General features: G+C 49.1%; 1 protein-coding gene across 1 annotated transcript in view; it reads right to left on the bottom strand.

Annotated features, from left to right (window-relative positions):
• Positions 1-18,682, bottom strand: part of Sugp1 (SURP and G-patch domain containing 1) — a 30,981-nt gene extending 12,299 nt beyond the window's left edge. The window contains exons 1-7 of the mRNA XM_006995477.4: positions 18,379-18,682; positions 13,036-13,207; positions 8,614-8,714; positions 6,069-6,287; positions 2,723-2,846; positions 2,289-2,389; positions 1,522-1,645 (exon numbers count right to left, since the gene is read on the bottom strand). Coding sequence (XP_006995539.1) covers positions 1,522-1,645; positions 2,289-2,389; positions 2,723-2,846; positions 6,069-6,287; positions 8,614-8,714; positions 13,036-13,207; positions 18,379-18,412 — 875 coding nt within the window. The 5' untranslated portion in view covers positions 18,413-18,682. The remainder of the gene's footprint in view (positions 1-1,521; positions 1,646-2,288; positions 2,390-2,722; positions 2,847-6,068; positions 6,288-8,613; positions 8,715-13,035; positions 13,208-18,378) is intronic.
• Positions 18,683-18,757: the final 75 nt, after the last annotated feature.

Here is an 18,757-nt window from a genome sequence, read left to right as displayed (position 1 = left end):
CCATGGCAGCTAGAAACAAAGCTAACCCAGCAAGTGAGACTCAACTATCCATTTCATTCAAACTCACATGTCTTGTGGGCACTGGACAACAAATGCCCCATTCGTTCCCCAGTCTGGGGAGTCACAGGGATGGGAGTGGGAATAGTCTCCTGTCAGCCACTCCACATCCCAGGTACGCACCCAGTGTCAATGACAGTTATCCTGAGGCTAGGCATCTACTGCCAGATCCTTCAGGCGGACAAAGAGCCAGGCAGGAGGTTCAGGGCCACCCAAGTCAACTATACCTTGGTGAAAAGCTGCATGGGGCTGGACCTTGACCTCCTGAGAGGCAGGGCCTCAGAATAAAGTCCCATCACTCTGCCCAGTTGTCCTGTGCCAGACAGACCTCCATAGAAAATAGAACATGAGTTTGCCGGGCGTGGCGGTGCACACCTTTAACCCCAGCACTCAGGAGGCAGAGGCAGGTGGCAAGTGAATCTCTATGAGTTCAAGGCCAGCCTAGTCTACAAAGCCCTGGACAGCCAGGGCTGTTACATAGTAACCCTGTCTGGAAAACCCAGGGGAAAAAAAAGAAAGAAAAAGAAAAAGAAAGCCAATGAGCTCTCATTTAAATGCACTCAGTAGATACTTTATAAAGGTTGCATACACCTGTCACAGCAAGGCAGGAGGAGGGGCAGGGATCCCAGGGCAGTCCTCGCTGCACGGCTAGACTCTGCTAGCTCCCTTCAGCCTCACGGCACACTGCCTTCCAGAGCATAGGGCACAAGGCACAGAGAGTCTAAACCTCAGGCCCACTGGTGATCCAGCCCTCTTTGGTTCCCACTCCTCACACCATGACGCTTCTGTTCTCTGCTGCTCCCTCATCATAAAAGGCATCCCAAGACCACATCCAATAACTGCCATCTGTCACAGGAACAAGGCAAAGGCTACATTGTCTGTTAGACACATGGGAGAAAGAGACCAGTGTGCCTGCTCAGATACCACTCAAGAAACATATCCATGAGCTCTGGAGTCAGAAACTGCCAGGCTAGCCTGGCGTGGTGGCATTTGCTTTTAATCCCAGCACTCAGGAGGCAGAGGCGAGAGGATCTCTTGAGTTCCAAGCTAGCCTGACCTACAGAGTGAGTTCCAGAACAGCCAAGGCTGTCTCAAAATAAAAAACATAAAAGAAAAAAAGAGAAACCCTTACACATGGAGTTCTACACCTTCACCTGCATGGGCCATGGCCAAGGTGAATTTGAACTATCCACCACAGGTTAATGTTCTCAACACCTGGTCCTTTTAAGTGGTGATACTCTGGAGGGAGCCTTCAGGAAGAGTCCACCAGTGGCCTCTGCGGATCACAGTCTGGCCCCTGACCCAGGTGCTCTCTGCTTCCTGGTCAGTGCAGACAGCAGGGCCTCTGCCGACACACTGTAGACTCCATACTGCCTTCCTAGCCACGGTGGAGAACAGCCGGGGAGACATGAGCCAACACCCCCCCCCCCCCCCCCCGGTCTGCATACACACACAGAGCCTTACCTGAAGGCCTGATTCTCGCGGTTATTCTGTAGGGCGATGGTCTCCACCTCAGGACCCCCGTCTGCTATGAACCTGGCCAACTTTTCTGCAAGGTTCTTGGCCTCTTCGTCCTCTGGGGGTGAAACTTTAAGCAGGCTGTCAGTACTGAGTTCAACTCACCACACCCAACAGCCTAATTCCTGCTAAAGAGCCCCGCAAGGGCGAGCGGGACTTGTCTTAGGAACAGTGCAAAGAGAGACAGGCAAACGGGAATCAGATTATTATAGGGACCAAAACCAGAGAAATATCACAACTATACAATCCCACCCCACCCCGAAAGTACAGGGCACTGGGGGGCTCACCCTCCTGCAGTGATTCAAACATGTTTCCACACATCAGACTCCTGTTGCCTACCAGAGCCCTGACCCACAGACCCATCCCATCCACCTCCTGCTGTTTGTCTCCAGTCCACCTACTTGGCATCAGGTACCACACCTGCCTTGGGCGCACATGGAGCTAGAGCTAACCCAGAACTTGTCCACATGACAATGGAATGCTCCCTTGGCCCATTCCCATGTTCTAATGAGCATCTGGACAAACCCCAGCCCCATAAGCCCGACATGGCACAGTCCCACGTCCTAGAGCCAATCCTGGTACTCAGAATTCAGCTGGTCCTGGGGACCTGCAGGTGTGCCGACACATCCCAAGAGTAACTGCCACTGCCCATGAGGGCACAGGTTCTGACTGCCACATCCCACAGTGCTCCTTGCCCTCCTCCAATCACTTACCTTTCTGGGCGGCTGCCTGTGGCTTTTGGGCTTCCTTCCTGATCTCAGCTACCTTCTTTCTGTAGTACAGGAATTCCCTGCTATTCTTATCATGTAAAAATCTGGAAAGGGATTTGGAACATGGGAAACAAGGTTCAGTGGCGGGCAAAGCTGAGGCCCCACTGCAGAGCCCTCAGCAGGGCATTTACAAAGTGCCCAAGGCTGGCTGTAGCTCAGCAGCAGAGTGAGACCCGAGTCTACCCCCGGCACTCCCTCCCAAATAACACTAATAATCTCCTTTGGAGCTGGGGTGTGGCTTAGTAGTAGAGCCCTTGCTTAGCACACAAGAGACTCTGGGTTCCATCCCAAGCTCCAGGCAGGTTTCCACGCCTGTATGCATGACCAATGACCACAGCCATGTGTGAGCAGCATGGCACTGCCCCACCGGTACTCACGTGAAGGCAGGATTATCCTTGTAGTCCTCCATAGCTACTTTCTCTAGCTCAGGGCCTCCTTCTGCCACAAAACGGGCCAGCTTCTCTATCACTCTCCGAGTCTCGGCTCCCTCTGGGGGTGAAACTTTAAGGAGGCTGTCAGTACGGGGCTCCAACTCACACACCCAACAGTCACTAGGTACACTCTCTCTATAGACCGCAACGACAGGGGGAGAGGAGCAGGAGATGCAGGAGGCTGCTGACAGCCATGCACCCGGCTCTGGAGGATGCTTGGTCTCTACAGTCAGACAAGCCGCTGGCAGTGAACCATCTCCAGGTTAAAAGAGGCCACTGGGAAAGTATATACAGTCTCTAGTCTGTACGTGTGTTAATTTTTTTTAAGGCTTTTTGTTTGTTTGTTTTTCCAGACAGGATTTCTCTGTGTAGTTTTGGTACCTATCCTGGATCTCGCTCTGTAGACCAAGCTGGCCTCAAACTCACAGAGATCTGCCTGGTTCTGTCTCCCAAGTGCTGGGATTAAAGGTGTGCACCACTACCGCCCAGCTGTTTTTGTTTTTTGATACAGGGTTTCTCTGTGTAGCCCTGGCTGTCCTGGAAAGATCTGTAGACCAGGCTAGCCTTGAACTTAGAGATCCACCTGCCTCTGTTGCCTCCTGAGTGCTGGGATTAAAGGTGTGTGCCACCATGCCCAGCTGTTCCTTTATTTCTTTCCTTTAGATTTATTTTTATTTTATGAACATTGGTGTTTTGCCTACCTGTAGATCTGTGTGAGGGTGCCAGATGCCCTGGAACTGCCATGTGAGTGCTGGGAACTGAACCCGGGTCCTCTGGAAAAGCCGCCTGTGCTTTTAACTGCTGAGTGGTCTCTCTAGCTCCTCAACTGCTCCTTTTCATTTCTTGTATGCGTATGCAGGTGCAGATGTATGTGAAGGCGAGGCTAGGGCATAACCTCCAGTGAAATTCCTCAGAACTGTCCACCTTTCTTCTTTCTTTCTTTCCTCTTTTATTTAAAAGATTTACTTACTTTAGGTTTTGTTTGTTGTTGTTCGGGTTTTTTGCTTGTTTGTTTTTTGAGACAGGGTTTTTCTGTGTAGCCCTGGCTGTCCTAGAAAGATCTGTAGAACAGACTGGCCCTTGAATTCAGATATCTGCCTGCCTCTGCCTCCTAAGTGCTGGGATTAAAGTCATGCATCATCACTGCCTGGTTTTATGATTTTGAGTGTTTTGTCAATGTGCATGTCTGTGTACCATGTACACGGCTGTCACAAATGGTTGTGAGCCACCAGGTGGGTACTAGGAACCAAACTTGAGTCCTCCAAAAGAGTAGCAACAAGTGCTCTTAACTGTTGAGCTATCTCCCCAACTTTTTTTTTTTTTTTAATTTTAATTTCTGATTCAGGGACTCTCCTGGAACTTGCCAAGTACACTAAGCCTGAGCTATCTCCCCAACTCTTTTTTTAAATTTAATTTCTGATTCAGGGTCTCTCCAGGAGCTAACCTGGCTAGCTAGGGAGCCATACCTGTCTCCACATGCCTGGCACTAGGATTACAGCACGTGTCACCACACCCCACATTTTCCTTTTCTCTTCAATGTGAGCTTTTTGATCAAACTCAGGACCCCCATGCTTACGAGCCATGAGGACACCACACACTTTCCTGGCTGAGCTATCTTTCCAGCTCTAACAATTCTCCTTCAAAATCATCACACGCTGTGAACTGGACATCGGGTGGACTTCAGTTCATTGTGTTGAAGCTGCCTCCCAAGCACAATGGATGTGATTCCTGGAGTTTCTGATGGATTACCTAGTGCTCCGGTAATCTCTTGCACCCTCATACACTCACAACCAGCCAAATCTCCAAGTGGTCTGGGTTAGTGTTGGTGGGAAAGTATACTGGCAGCCTGCCTTCTGGGCACCAGCATACCCACTTCCTCATGCTCCATCATTCAATCACTATCTCAGAGATACAATGTTGTGTGTGTGTGTGTGTGTGTGTGTGTGTGTGTGTGCCCACTCCCCTCACCCTACCCCCACCATAGGGTTTCTCTGTGTAGCCCTGGCTGTTCTGGAACTTGCTCTGTAGACCAGGCTGGCCACAAACTGATGATCTCTCTGCCTTTGCCTCCCAAGGGCTGGGATTAAAGGTGTGTGCCACCACTGCTCAGCTGTTTTTTTCTGCAGGTTGTCCTTGGACTAGTTTAAGGTTGGTCTTAAATTCCTGACACCCCACCCCCCGGCTTCAACCTTCTGAGTGTTGAGATAACAGACATGCATCACCATGCCCTAGTTATGCAGTGCTGGGAATGAAACCCAGGGGATCTGTATATGCTAGGCAAATACTAAACCAAATGACTGACACACACACACACACACACACTCCCCCAAGCCTGAGAATATCTCTTTACAGGTGGATTAGCTGCCTATTTGAGGCAGGTGGAACTTGCTTTTTTATTTCTTCCTGGCCTAGTCCTGAGGTTGAGTCTGTTAGTCATTGTATGGACCATATCCTCCTATGACTATCACAAGGGAAATAGCTCACTGTCATCTGGTGGCTGGCCATTAGGACAGATGCTGAGTGCACAGCTAATCTTACACTCCTTGTTGCTTGGTTACCAGGAAGCACAGGAGTGGGATAGAGGAGATAAAAGTACATATGACCTAAGGTGGATCCCAGGAGTCCTGAGGCAGTCTATGCTGGATCTTGTTCCAGCTCCATCTTCCCCCCACCTGCTCTCTGTGTAGAGAAGCTAATGTAAGGCCACATCAATTGATGCCTGAACCAGGTGCTAAGGCCTTGAGAGCATTAGCAGAGCCTCCAACCTGCTCTGGTGACCCTCATTCAGAAAAGGCTGCCATGGCATAGCTAAATGATCATTTTGACCTCTGTGTCAGGGTGACAAGGTATGCAGCTAGTTCTCCACAGGGTCTTGCTGTCACAGAGCCTTGTTCTGAATGATGTGGAGCTGAGTCACTACAAGAGAATGACCACTGTCAGCCTGAGACCAGAGACCACCTTCCCCATGTGGGAGCACATCCTCCAATCTTTACATTCTGAACTTCTAGCCCAAAATGTAGACACAGCCACAGAAGCTCCTGCCTCGGCTGACCTGAGGCCCTATCCAGGAAAACTTCTTTGATGGGCTGTGACAGCAGCCACTGTTCTCAGAATGGGGCTGGTGTCCTTGGCAGGGCTCTTCCAAGACTTCCCAGGATGGCCCCTCTGCTCAAACCCCACAGCTTCACTTAGGCACCTGTGGGTTGCTGACCCAAGCCACAGCGCTGTGTGCCAGGCTCTAACCACAGCTGCCATGACAGTGGGTAGGAGCCACGGCCATCCCACAATTTACCTTTGATCTCCAGCCATTGCTCATAGTCCTCCTCATCATCATCATCAGGGGATTGGAAGACGCTCGGCCGGTGTGCAACGGGCAGCTGCTTGGCATGTGAGTAGTTCTTCACAGGGCCCAGCGGGCTGCCCAGCCCCAAGCCTGTCCGCTTGCTGAGTAGGAGGGGTCTCTTCAAGGTGCTGGGCGTTGGCATGCTGGGAGGGGCACTGGGGGGTGGATCTGGGTTGGACAAGAGAAAACACACACTGGAGATCCGCAGAGGGCAGTGCTGTGGACACACCCATAAAGCATGGTCATCATGGCAACAGTCATCTTCAGGCATGCCACGGTTCTGCAGACGCCCTAGACCTCTAAAGTCCCCCCCCCCCCCCCCGCCCCCCAGGCCGTGGAAAGTGGGCTGGGGCACAGGAGAGAGGACTTTCAGGGTAACTAGCTACAAGAGCATATGCCAGGGCTTGGCAGGCGGCAGCTCTTGCTCGATGTGCCTCTGCACACCACACCCAGAATGGAAGGCAGTCAGCTCCTAGGTGAGACACCAGCCTCCACATTCCAGGTCACAGCCTCCCTAAACTGAACCTGTGGCCCCGAGGGTGAAGGGCTTAAACAATGTGTCCTCTTCTGACAAAGGCAGATTTAAAGCCTGTTTCAGTAATGAGCTCCAACTGGGCTGTGTGGCTTCCTTGTGCCTGGATTTCCACCCAATGGGGCAAGCTCCAAGATGTGCTGGGGTATACCGGCCCCTCTCCTAAGACCCTACATGTGGACAGGGCCTGGGGTTGAAAACCTGTAATCTTAGTTACTCCTGAGACTGTGGCAAAAGGCGGATTTCAAGGCCAGTTTGCGATACATAGTGAGTTCAAGGTCAGCCTGGGCAACTATGTCTTGTCTCAAAATGAAAAGCTAAAACAGGGCTCTTCTGAGCACGCATGAGAACCCGGGTTCAGTCAGTAACCCCCCCACAATGGGTACAATTAAGCCCATGACAAGGCAGCACAAACAGGCAGGTGAACTCAGCACAGGCGCTGCACACTCTAGCCTTACTCTCCAAAGCCTCAGTTTCTAAGTGTAAAACGCGTTCCTGGCTATGTGATGCTTCAGAAGCTGAACTCAGGCCGAGATCTGTAGGTACCCTCAGGGTCTAAAGAGAACCCCTCACCAAACAGAAGCAGTGCCTCATTGCTGAGGACAGGACGACCAAGACTGTCAGACACGTCCCGTCAGCAATGGGTTCCTGGCATTGGGAACGCAGAGGGAGCATGCTACAATTTCCCCATGTTTTCTATTACTAAATAAAAAGACCAGGGGCTGGAGGGATGGCTCAGCAGTTAAGAGCACTTACTGCTCCTGAAGAGAACCTGAGCCCAGTTCCCAATACCCATCCATATCAGTGACCCTCTGGCTGCCAAGGGCTTCTGCAACCACAAGATGCACATGAACTCATACAAGCCCACATACATATGAATTAAAAATCAAATCAAAAAGTCTTAATGAAAAAAGCCAGGCAGTGCACACCTTTTATCCCAGCACTCAAGAGGCAGAGGCAGTTAGATCTCTGAGTCTGAAGCCAACCTAGGCTTCATAGTGAGTTCCAGGCCAGCCAGGGCTACATGAAACCCTGTCTTTTTTGTTATTGTTACTTATTTTTTTTTAGATTTTTTATATGTTTGAGTGTTTTGCCTGCATGTATATCTATGCACCATGTGCATGCCTGTTATTCACAAGATAAGTGTTGGATCCTCTGGAACCCGAGTGGTTGTGGGCCACCATGGTGGTGCTGGGAAATGAACCTTGGTCCTCTACAAGGGCAACAAGTGCTCTTAGCAGCAATTTTAAAAAAAGGATCAGAAGGCAGGCTGGTGGTGGGTTATTTCTTTAATCCCAGCACTCTGGAGGCAGAGGCAAGCTGATCTCTGAGTTCAAGGTCTGCCTGATCTACAGAACGAGTTTCAGGACAGCCAGAGCTACACAGAGAAATCCTGTCTCGAAAAACAAAAACAAACAGATCAGAAGTAAAAATGATGGGACATCAAGCCTATGGATTCAGGTACAAGGATGCATGTTTCATCAAATTTCAAATAGACATGTGGCAGCAGGGTTGATGAGGATTCTCTGCCCACAGGCTATATGAAGGAAGATGACAGAAAGGCAGGGCAGTGGCCTGTATGGTGCCAAGTGCAGGAAGCACTGGCTGGAGATGGCACTCAATAAACTCTTGCGACATCTGATCATTAGGTGACTTGGTCACTTCCAGAATGCCTCCCTGTCCTGCACCATCCAAAGCAGGCCTAAATGTGTCATCTTCTGACACAACTTGGGTATCTCAAGCCAGCTTGGTGCTAGTATACAGCCCACCCGCAACCCACTGGGAACCCTCTGGGCCCATTACGGGACATGCAGGACCCAACCCTTCTGGTGGCAGCCTGTCTTGTCATCCCACAGGAGAACAATGAGCGCACTTAATGGTCCAACGTGGGACCTGTCACCCCCCAATGTTCCAGAGAACCTGGGGGACAGAGGCTGGGGTGGGAGGGCTGGTTGCACTCACCTGTGCTCGTCTGTGCCTTCTGCAACTTCAGAAACTGCTGCAAGAAGCTGCCATCATTGGCAAACTTGTTGGAGATACAGGAGTCATGTGCATTGGCAATTCTAGAACCAAAGCATGGGTGACAGTGAACTGCAGAGGAAGAGAGCCAAGGACAGGGCTAATGCACTGACATTCCTGGCCCTACACCCATCTTGTGCTCTTCTGCTGAGAGCCAGATTGCAGCCCCAAAGATGTCAGGGGACAATTTAGGTTCAACATTTTGAACTTACCAAGATAGGATAGGTATGGAGTAGTTTCTCAGAATTTGTCAAATGTTAGTGGACTAGACATTATTGACCTAATTATTGCCTGTATATATTGTATATAGTTATTGTACTTATTGTATATAGTTTTTCTTATATTAGTTATAACCTTTTTTAATTTTACACAAAAAATGGAAAATGTGATTTTGTGTATGCTCTAACAAATGAAGCTTGCCTGAAGATCAGAGGGCAAAGCCAGCCACTAGTTAGCCATATGGGCCAGGCAGTGGTGGCACACACACCTTTAATCCCAGCACTAGGGAGGTCGACACAGGAAATGATATGGCTGGCAGAGAAAGAAATATAAGGTAGGAGGAGACAGGAGCTCAGCCCTTTCAGGCTGAGGATTCGATAGAGGTAAGAAGTCTTTCCAGTGGCTGACTGTTCTGCTTCTCTGATCTTTAAGCTTTCACCCTGATAACTGACTTGGAGCTTTTATTAAGACCATTAGAATGTGCACTACAGACAGTGGTTAAGTGCAGGAAACAGGCATACATGGAGTAGGCTGACAGTACCTCTGCCTTGGTGAAAATAACAATGCACATACTTGGGCTACCTCTGCTTGAGTTCCAGCCCTGTGGTCCTAGTGGCCCCCATCAATATGGCTCATGCTCTTTTGCTGCACAGCACATATCTTACTGGATAACTATGACCTGGCTTATTGTTCACTATGTATCACAGCTATCTCTAGAGCAGGATGCTTATTGTTCACTGTGTATCACAGCTATCTCTAGAGCAGGATGTGTGTGTGCACCTTGTGACTTTAGTTAGTTTTTTGAGACAGGGTCTCTCTATGTACCCCTGGCTATCCTGGAACTCCCTCTGTAGATCAAGTTGGCCTCAAATTCAGAGATCCACCTGCCTTTGCTTCTTGAGTTCTGCAATTAAAGGCATGCACCACCATGTTCAGCTTTGTGGTTTTATTCTGTTTGCTTTTGTGACAGGGTCTTATGTAGCCAAGAATGGCCTATTATAACTCCTGATCTTCCTGACTATACCTCCAAGTGTCAGGATTGCAGGTATTGGCTACTAAACCTAATAGTTTGGCTTTTTTCCCCCTTGAAAATGTGTCTTACTATGCTTGGTTGGCCTAGAACTCACTACATAGCCCAGGCTGGCTGAAAACTTGCAAAGGTCTCTTGCCTCATTCTTCTAAGCACTGGGATTTGTACAAGTGTCGCCATACCTGGCATTAATGTGTATCACCCACATATACATAATCTGGCAGAAGCTTCCATAGGTAACATGCTCACAGGGAACACCCACAGCAAATGCCCAGAGCTGAAGGGATCTGCTATATATTGTGCTGTGAGGGCTTGCTCCTTGTCATTCTTTGATTTAGAGACAGTGTCACATCCTGCAGTTTCCCTGTCTCGGTCACCTGAATGCAGGCAGAAACCATTTGCCTGGCGCAAAAAAAAAAAAAAAAAAAAAAAAAAAAAAAAAAAAAAAAAAAGCCTTTTCTGTGTTTTAGGCAGGTGCAGCAGCTGTACCTTGTAGTCCTGCCTCTTGGGCAGCTGGGGCAGCAGGATGGCTTGAGCACAGAAGGAAATAATGAGCCACCATCTCCAGATGAAGAGAACTGGTGTTTAGCATGTGCAAGGCCTAGGAGTCTATCCCAAGCACCAAAAACACTGTAACAATTAGTTGCTGGAAAAGCACCCCAAAATTCAAGTGGCACTCAAGTCTGATGTCAGGGTTGAATGACATTGGCTTTTCTTTGTTTCTTCTTCTATTTCTTGGATTTCCTATCATGCACATACATGATTTTAAAATATTTTTAGGGGGCTGGAGTGTTGGCTCAGTGGTTAAGAACATCTGCTGTTCTTGCAGAGGACCTGGTTTGATTCTCAGCACCTACATAGTGGCACACATCTACCTGTAACTCCAGTTCCAGGGGAACATCTGATGCCCTCTTCTGACCACCTCAGGCACTAGGTATGCACATGGTACACAAACATACATGAGGGCAAAACACTCACACACATAAAATGATGAAATAAATTATTTTTAAAAAGAAATTAAAAATTTATTAAATTACATTTACTTATTTATTGTAGTGTGTACAGGTCTGTGTACCATGGCACATGTGGAGGTCAGACAACTTGCAGGATCTCCTGTCATCATGTGGGTACTAGGGATTGAACTCAGGTCACAGCTTGACAGCAAGCACCTTTACCCACTGCGCCATCTTGTTGGCACACAGGTTCTTACTAAGTTTAACAATGAAAAGGTCCCTAGCTGCTCCTGGGTTTTGACATCAAAACAATAAAGGCAACCAAACAAAAGCAAAAGTCAAAGCTTTCTGACACACCAGAGAAGTCTCTGCTGCTTAGGAGCTGAGGCCCTCGAGGACACTCAGGCCCTGTCACTGCCCTCACACGGCTCCAACACCTAAGGTGGAATCGTGTGGCATCTGCATGGGACACAGAGTTCTTCCATATACGGTTAATGATCTCTAGATGTTACGAGTAACTACTGCACCCAGATGCTGTGCAATCAATTGTCAATCTGTGTTGCTTAGTGAACAATGCTGACAAGATAAACCCAGCTGCTGGGGCTGTGTGACCCCCAAACTCAGAAGCGATGCAAGAAAACCTTGTCTCAAAAAGTGGGGACAGCTCAGGCCAGTGCTTGCCATGAAAGTGAAGACTAGAGCTCCACCCCAGAAACATGGGAACGGCCAGGCAAGATGGTGTGTGCAGACACAGTATCCCTTGGGTTTGCTGACCACTATCTGGTGAGTTATACGTAGGACAGTGAGAAGCTCTTTCTCAAAAAACAATCTGGCCAGGCATGGTGGTACATGCCTTTAATCCCAACACTTAGAAGGCAGGTGGATCTCTGTGAGTTCAAGGACAACCTGGTCTACACAGCAAGTTCTAGTCCAGCTTGGATTACACAGTGACACCCTGTCTCCAAAAAAAATTAAAAAAAAAAAAAAAAATGCCATGTGACACTTAGGCTTATCTGAGAGAAATCCTGTATTGAAAAACAAACAAGCCGGTGGTGGTGGTGCACGCCTTTAATCCCAGCACTCGGGAGGCAGAGCCAGGCGGATCTCTGTGAGTTCGAGGCCAGCCTGGGTGAGTGAGCTCCAGGAAAGGCGCAAAGCTACGCAGAGAAACCCTGTCTCGAAAAACCAAAAAAAAAAAAAGAAAAACAAACAAACAAAAAAAGACAATCAAAATATAAACAACTCCTAAGGAAAGATACCCAAAGGCTGCTCCCTGGCCTCCACATGTGTGCATACATGTGCAAGCACAAACCCGTACACAAATACAAACTAAAATTTAAAATACAAAAAGCACATAATGTTCAGTATACACACACTGCCCCTCCATTTTCTTCTTCTCCATCCCCACAGATGCACCACAGGGCCTCAAGCAGGCTAGGTGAGCACTCTACCAATGGACTATGGTGACAGGCTAGGTGAGCACTCCTCCAATGGACTATGGTGACAGGCTAGGTGAGCACTCTACCAATGGACTATGGTGACAGGCTAGGTGAGCACTCCACCAATGGACTATGGTGACAGGCTAGGGGAGCACTCCTCCAATGGACTATGGTGACAGGCTAGGGGAGCACTCCTCCAATGGACTATGGTGACAGGCTAGGGGAGCACTCCTCCAATGGACTATGGTGACAGGCTAGGGGAGCACTCCTCCAATGGACTATGGTGACAGGCTAGGTGAGCACTCCTCCAATGGACTATGGTGACAGGCTAGGTGAGCACTCCTCCAATGGACTATGGTGACAGGCTAGGTGAGCACTCCTCCAATGGACTATGGTGACAGGTTAGGTGAGCACTCCTCCAATGGACTATGGTGACAATAGCAATGCAAGGCACAGAGGCCTGCAATCCAAGCACACAGGATCAAGAGGGTTTTTGTGTTCTGAAACAAGTTCTCATACAAACCAGGTTGGCCTTGAACTTAACACGTAGCCATGAATGACCCTCAATTGGGGATGTTCCTGCCTTTCCCTCCCAAGCTCTGGGTGAACAGGTAAGCACTCCTCCACACTGGAGCCTCTCACACCAGCCCCACTTCTACTGTCACACCGTCCTGTGTCCTGTCCTCTGAGACTCTGCTGCCCTAAGGCCTCAGAATCCACTTACTCCCCAGGATGAGGGGGCTGTGGGCTGGCTGCATGACTCTGCCTGGCCTTCTGTTCCATTCTGGCTTCGATCTCTCGCTTCTTCTGAGCGATGAGCTCTTCCTGGTGGAGGATGTTCATATTCATCTTTCCAGACTTGGGCTGTGCCATCCCAAACCACCGATTAGCCTTTCCTGGGGAGGGAAAAGACGGGGATCAGAAAACACCTTCGCTCCATCAGTATGCTTAACAGCAATGATGGGCCAGACAGCTACAGATATTCAGAGGACTCAACTGGTCATTTGTTCAGTTCTTCAACAAATGCTTACAGAATGTCTGCCATGTACATAGCACTGTGCTAGGCTCTAAACAGAAGCTATGAGGATTCTGTCCAGGTGGGACTCACCTCTGACTGAGAAGGCAAGAGGCACATTAACATGAAAAGTTAGCTGCAAGGTTGGTAGTAGGCTGAGGCAGAAGGCCAGTCTTACCTACACAGTAAGACACTGCTGCAAGGCTGGGAACACAGCTCAGTTGGTGGACTGTGTGCTGAGCATGAATGCTTGGGTGCCGTTCTCACAGTGCATGAACCAGGTGTACTGGTGCACGTCTATGACCTCAGCAGAACAGAAGTTCAAGACTGGGGCTGGAACGACGGCTTAGCAGTTAAGAGTACTGGTTGCTAAACCCAGGTTTAGTTCCAGTAACCATATGGAGACTCACAAACATTTGTAACTCCAGTTCCAGGGGATCCCTCTTTTAGCCTCTGTGGACATTTTAAGCAAAAGGTTGCACATACATACAGTACACCCAGGTATTCACACAAAACACGTAATTCAAAGAAGCTCAAGGTCATCCTCTTATATACAATGACTTCTAGACCAGCCTGGTGTACTTGAGACCTTGTCTCAAGGAAAAAAAGTTGTCCTGTGATTTTTCACAATTGCACAGTGTGCAATATATGTGTGTGTGTGTTGTTTCTTTTTTAACTGTGCAGCGTGGGGATGATGTGGAAAGGTTGGACAAAGGACAACATGCAGTATTCTCAGGAACCAATTGGGAATTCTGTCAACTTCTAAGTATATCTACCCCAATTATACATTCTGGGACTGGGGAAATAACCACAGGATGAGTTCAGAGATCCACTGGACCTACCACTGGACCTACCGTAAGTCAGACTTCAGCCAAAACTCGATTAATCACCTGACCTTCATAAGCCCCTACTTTAACTGGAGGGCCACAGTATTTTGGGGGATCTCTGGGAATCAGTGTCAATTCAGAACCAGTAGACCCTGGATAATCCAAACAGACATTGGATTGTTCTGATTGTTCCCTTTCCCCCAGTGCACAGTTACCCTTGTAAAAGCTGTAGGTCCCTCTGGGGGAAGGATGGGAGAAAAACTAACGGTAAACTCTTAGGTATTTTACCAAGGCCCTTCCTGAGGGAAACCTGGTTGTCCCATCATTCAAGGGGTTCTGGATCTGAAAACTATCTCAAGTCTGGAAATTGGTTCACTGGCTGAGATTCCCTCTTGCCATGATCCAGTTCTTTACTTACACTATGTGAGTCCAGGAATGAAAACTCAGATGATCATGGTTGGCAGCGGAGGACTTTGTCCACTGAGCCATTTCCCCAGCCCAATATATTAAATTTAATTAAAAAAAAAAAAAAAAAAAAGGTACAGGGTGATGCTGGCACATGCCTTTAATTCCAGCACTTGGAAGGCAGGGGCAGGCGAATCTCAGTGAGTTCGAGGCCTGCTTGGTCTACAAAGTGAGTTCCAGGACAGCCAGGACTGTTTCACAGAGAAACTCTGTCTCAAAAAAAACCAAAAGAAAAAGGAAAGAAATTAATTCAAATTATGGTAAGAACTAAGCTAGAAACACAAGAGGTAACAGAACAGTGCCTATACTGGTAAGAGAGTCTAAAAATAACCAGTTCAGCTGGAAATGAACTTATCAGGAACCAGGGTCAGGAAGAACCACGTGAATGGGGATCAAGGAGAGAAGGAGCAGATGTCAAAACCAGAGACAGTTAGATGCAGTGTCCATGGGAAGACAATAAAAAAAACAAAAAACAAAACCTACCCAGTGGGGCCAGAGGAACCACTAAGGAGTGGGCAGAGGCAAGTGTGGCAAGGGTCGTAGCTGTTACTTTTAGGGCTTTGGGAATTCATGAGGTAGTATTTGGTGAACAAGTAACAAGATCCAACAAAACTTTTCATTTGTTTAATTTCTTACGTGTGTGCGCATGGGCATGTGTGTTCCACGGCCCCACACATGGTCAAAGAACAAAATGGGGTGCTAGTTCCTGTCTTCACCTTGAGACACAGGCTCTTGATGCTCATAGCTGTGCATTCCAGGCTAGGTGCCCGGCAAGACTCCAGGGCGCATCCTAGCTTTGCCTCCTATCTCCTCTGGTGACAGGAGCATTAGGATTCCCGAAGTGTTGTAAGGTTTTCCTGAGTTCTGGGCATCGAGCTCAGGTCCCCAGGGATTCACCCCTCAGCAGGCCTTTTATTTACATTTACTTACTTAGATCTCACACGGCCCTAGCTGTGCCCCCAGAGCAATGGTTCTCAACCTGTGGGCTACGACCCCTTTGGTGGCCGAACAATCCGTTTTCAGGGGCTGCATATCAGATATTTTTTTTTTAAAGATTTATTTATTTATTATGTATACAGTGTTCTGCCTGCATGAATGCCTGCAGGCCAGAAGAGGGCACCAGATCTTATTACAGATGGCTGTGAGTCACCATGTGGGTGCTGGGAATTGAACTCAGGTCCTCTGGAAGAACATCTCTCCAGCCCGCATATCAGATATTTACATTATGATTCATAACAGTAGCAGAATTATAGTTATGAAGTAACAACATAATAATTTTATAGTTGGGGTCACCATAACATGAGGAACTGTATTAAAGGGTCGCAGCATGAGGAGGGTTGAGAACCACTGCTTCGAAGTGTTATGTAACAAGTGTGGGTCCCCTCAGCCAACTCCAGTTTTTGTTTTTAGTTTTAGTATGACCTTGAGGACAGGGTGATCATTCTGACATAGAGAAAGTGCACAGACAGAAAGATGACCAAGACAATTACTGAGGGTTAGAGCAAAGATAAAAGTGCCGTCCAAAGTCAGGAGGCTACGGCAGGAGGAACACGCTTTCTACACAAGCAGGGGCTGAGCCAGACTTTGCCTCAATAAAGTAGGATTGTAGCTGGGTGTAGTAGCACAGCCTTTAAATCCCAGGACTGGGATTTAAGAGTTCTGTGAGTTCAGGACCAGCCACAGCTATGTAAAGAGACGCTGTCTCAAAACAAAAATAAGTAAGAGTTGTAGCCCAAGGGTTCTCAGGAAAAATTTCATTTTTTTTCCTAATTAAAAAAAAAATTTTTTTTTTGAGTTCAAGGCCAGCCTAGGAGAGCTAGAACTACACAGAGAAATCCTGTCTCAAAAAAAAAAAAAAAAAAAAAGGCTGGGGGGCGGTGGTGGCGGCGGCGCACGCCTTTAATCCCAGCACTCGGGAGGCAGAGCCAGGCGGATCTCTGTGAGTTCGAGGCCAGCCTGAGATACTGAGTGAGGTTCAGGACAGGCTCCAAAGCTACACAGAGAAACCCTGTCTCGAAAAGCCAAAAAAAAAAAAAAAAAAAGAAAAGATCTTTTTTAGATTTGTTTTATGTGTATGAATATGTACCACCTGAGTGCCTGAGGGTTATGAAGGATTATGAGCCAACTTATGGATTCCAGGAATCAGACAGGGGTCATCTGCAAGAACAAGCATTTTTTAAGTTTTTCAAGATGGTTTTGTGTAGCCTTGGCTGTCCTAGCACTACCTCTGTAGACCAGGCTGGCCTTGAACTCATGGAGATCCACCTGCCTCTGCCTCCTGAGTGCTGGGACTAATGGCATTGTAACACCACCACCTGGCCCAACATGCACTCTTAACTGCTGAGCCATCTCACCAGCCCTCTATTTCCTTCCTCTATAGACCAGACAGGCTTCCACTTGAAACAAGCCTCCTGCCTCTAACTCCCCAGCGCAGATCAAAAGCATGTGCCATCCCGCCATTTAAAGACAGGGTCTCAGTTTATGTAGCCCTGGCTGGTCTGGAATTCAGAGGTCCACCACTGTTCCTGACTGCCTAATATTTTGGGACAGAAGAGTTCACAGGTGAGTTCCCTGTTTCAGCTAGACCGTTGCCACTAAGCCCCAGAAATCCATCTGTTTCCAACTCACGGTGCTGTAGTTACAGACAAACAACATCGTATCTGGATTTTGCTGGAGATGGGAAGCCTGGTCCTCATAATTGAGCAGCAAGCATTTTAACCACTGAGATGTTTCAACAGCCCTTAAATTCTAAATGTTAAAAGCAAGCTGACCCCCCAGGCATTATCAGAGCTGGCTTCCCTAATTATCTCCACTTCATTCATGACAATCACCAAAGGGACAATCCCAGTCCACTCCAAGGCCTGTCCAACCTCTACAGGGGGAAACCTCTGCCTTCCCACAGATGGCATCTACTCATTTCAAACATCTTGAGCTCAAGAAAGGCCTTTCATGGAGTTGGAGAGATGGCTCAGAGGTTAAGAGCGCTTGCTACTGTTGCAGGGGACCCAAGCTGAGGTGCCAGCAAACATCCAGTTGGCTTACTACAGCACCAGTTCCAGGGGATCCGAAATTCTCCCTGGCCTCCGTGGGAACACACACGCGTACTCACACGCACAGAAATAAACACAAACAAGTAAATAAAATTTAGAGCCTTCCCTGGTCTTCAATATATTAGCAGACCCAACCCAGACCTCAGTCACCAGAACTATGCAAAATTTGCTGCCAGTTACTTGGGACACAGGAATCGTGGAAGCATATGGTGAATGGACGAACGCATCCCATCCTAGAGGCATTGGGATACCTAACCCCGTGTCAAAGTGGGGCTCGGTGGCCGTGGGAAATCGTGCTCTGGCTGCACCAGTGCAGTTCTGAAACGCAGATTTTTTTTTCCCCACAAAGCGGGACCCAAGCCAAAGGCAGCTGCCACCTGGAAGGGACCTGGCGAGGCAGCAGGGCAGTCCCGGTGGCCGCTGTGGGTGGCGCCGGCCTGAGGGCAGTTCACTGGGGAGGCCCGCGCGGGGCCCACTCGGCGCCCAGGGCTTTGGGGAAGCCACGGTGTTCTCGGCCCCGGGCGGGGGCGGCCAGCAACCCGAGCCGGGGGTCTCGGGAGGCGAGGGCGCTGCACACGCCGTTACTGAAGGTTGCCGAGGGGCTGAGGCAGGGAGCCCGCGCGTCGGGTCCGCGACAGAAAGGAGGGTGAAGGGGACTGTGCAGTCGCGAGCACCCAGGAGGGCGCCGGAGGGGAGGCGGGGGCTGTTACCTGCAGCATCCCGGTTGTCCATCTTGAGACTCATCCAATCCCACAATGCTCCGGCGCCACCCGGGAGGAGGGAGCCTGCGTTGGCGTGCGCTTGGTCTGATGGGAAATGTAGTCTTCCTCCGTCAATCCCGTCCAACCCCTTCCAGGACGTCCACAGTCTCCTCCACAGAAACGCCGGCGTCAGCCCCCGAAGGTGTGTCCGTCTCCGCTGCGGCGATGCAGAGGCGTCGGCCTCTCCTCACACTCTCCCTCAGTCGCACTCACTGCGAATAGACACTCTAAGTCCCAGGAGACCTTGCGCAGCGGTTCTCGCGAGAGCCACCAGGAGCGCCGGGCCCCGCCCCCCGCGGTGCTTCCGCCTCTCTGTGGAGGCGGCTTG

The sequence above is a fragment of the Peromyscus maniculatus genome, chromosome 17, assembly GCF_049852395.1.
Source record: "Peromyscus maniculatus bairdii isolate BWxNUB_F1_BW_parent chromosome 17, HU_Pman_BW_mat_3.1, whole genome shotgun sequence".
Lineage (NCBI taxonomy): Eukaryota > Metazoa > Chordata > Mammalia > Rodentia > Cricetidae > Peromyscus > Peromyscus maniculatus.
The sequence above is the reverse complement of the archived record's forward strand: the minus strand, read 5'-3'. Positions and strand labels throughout refer to the sequence as shown.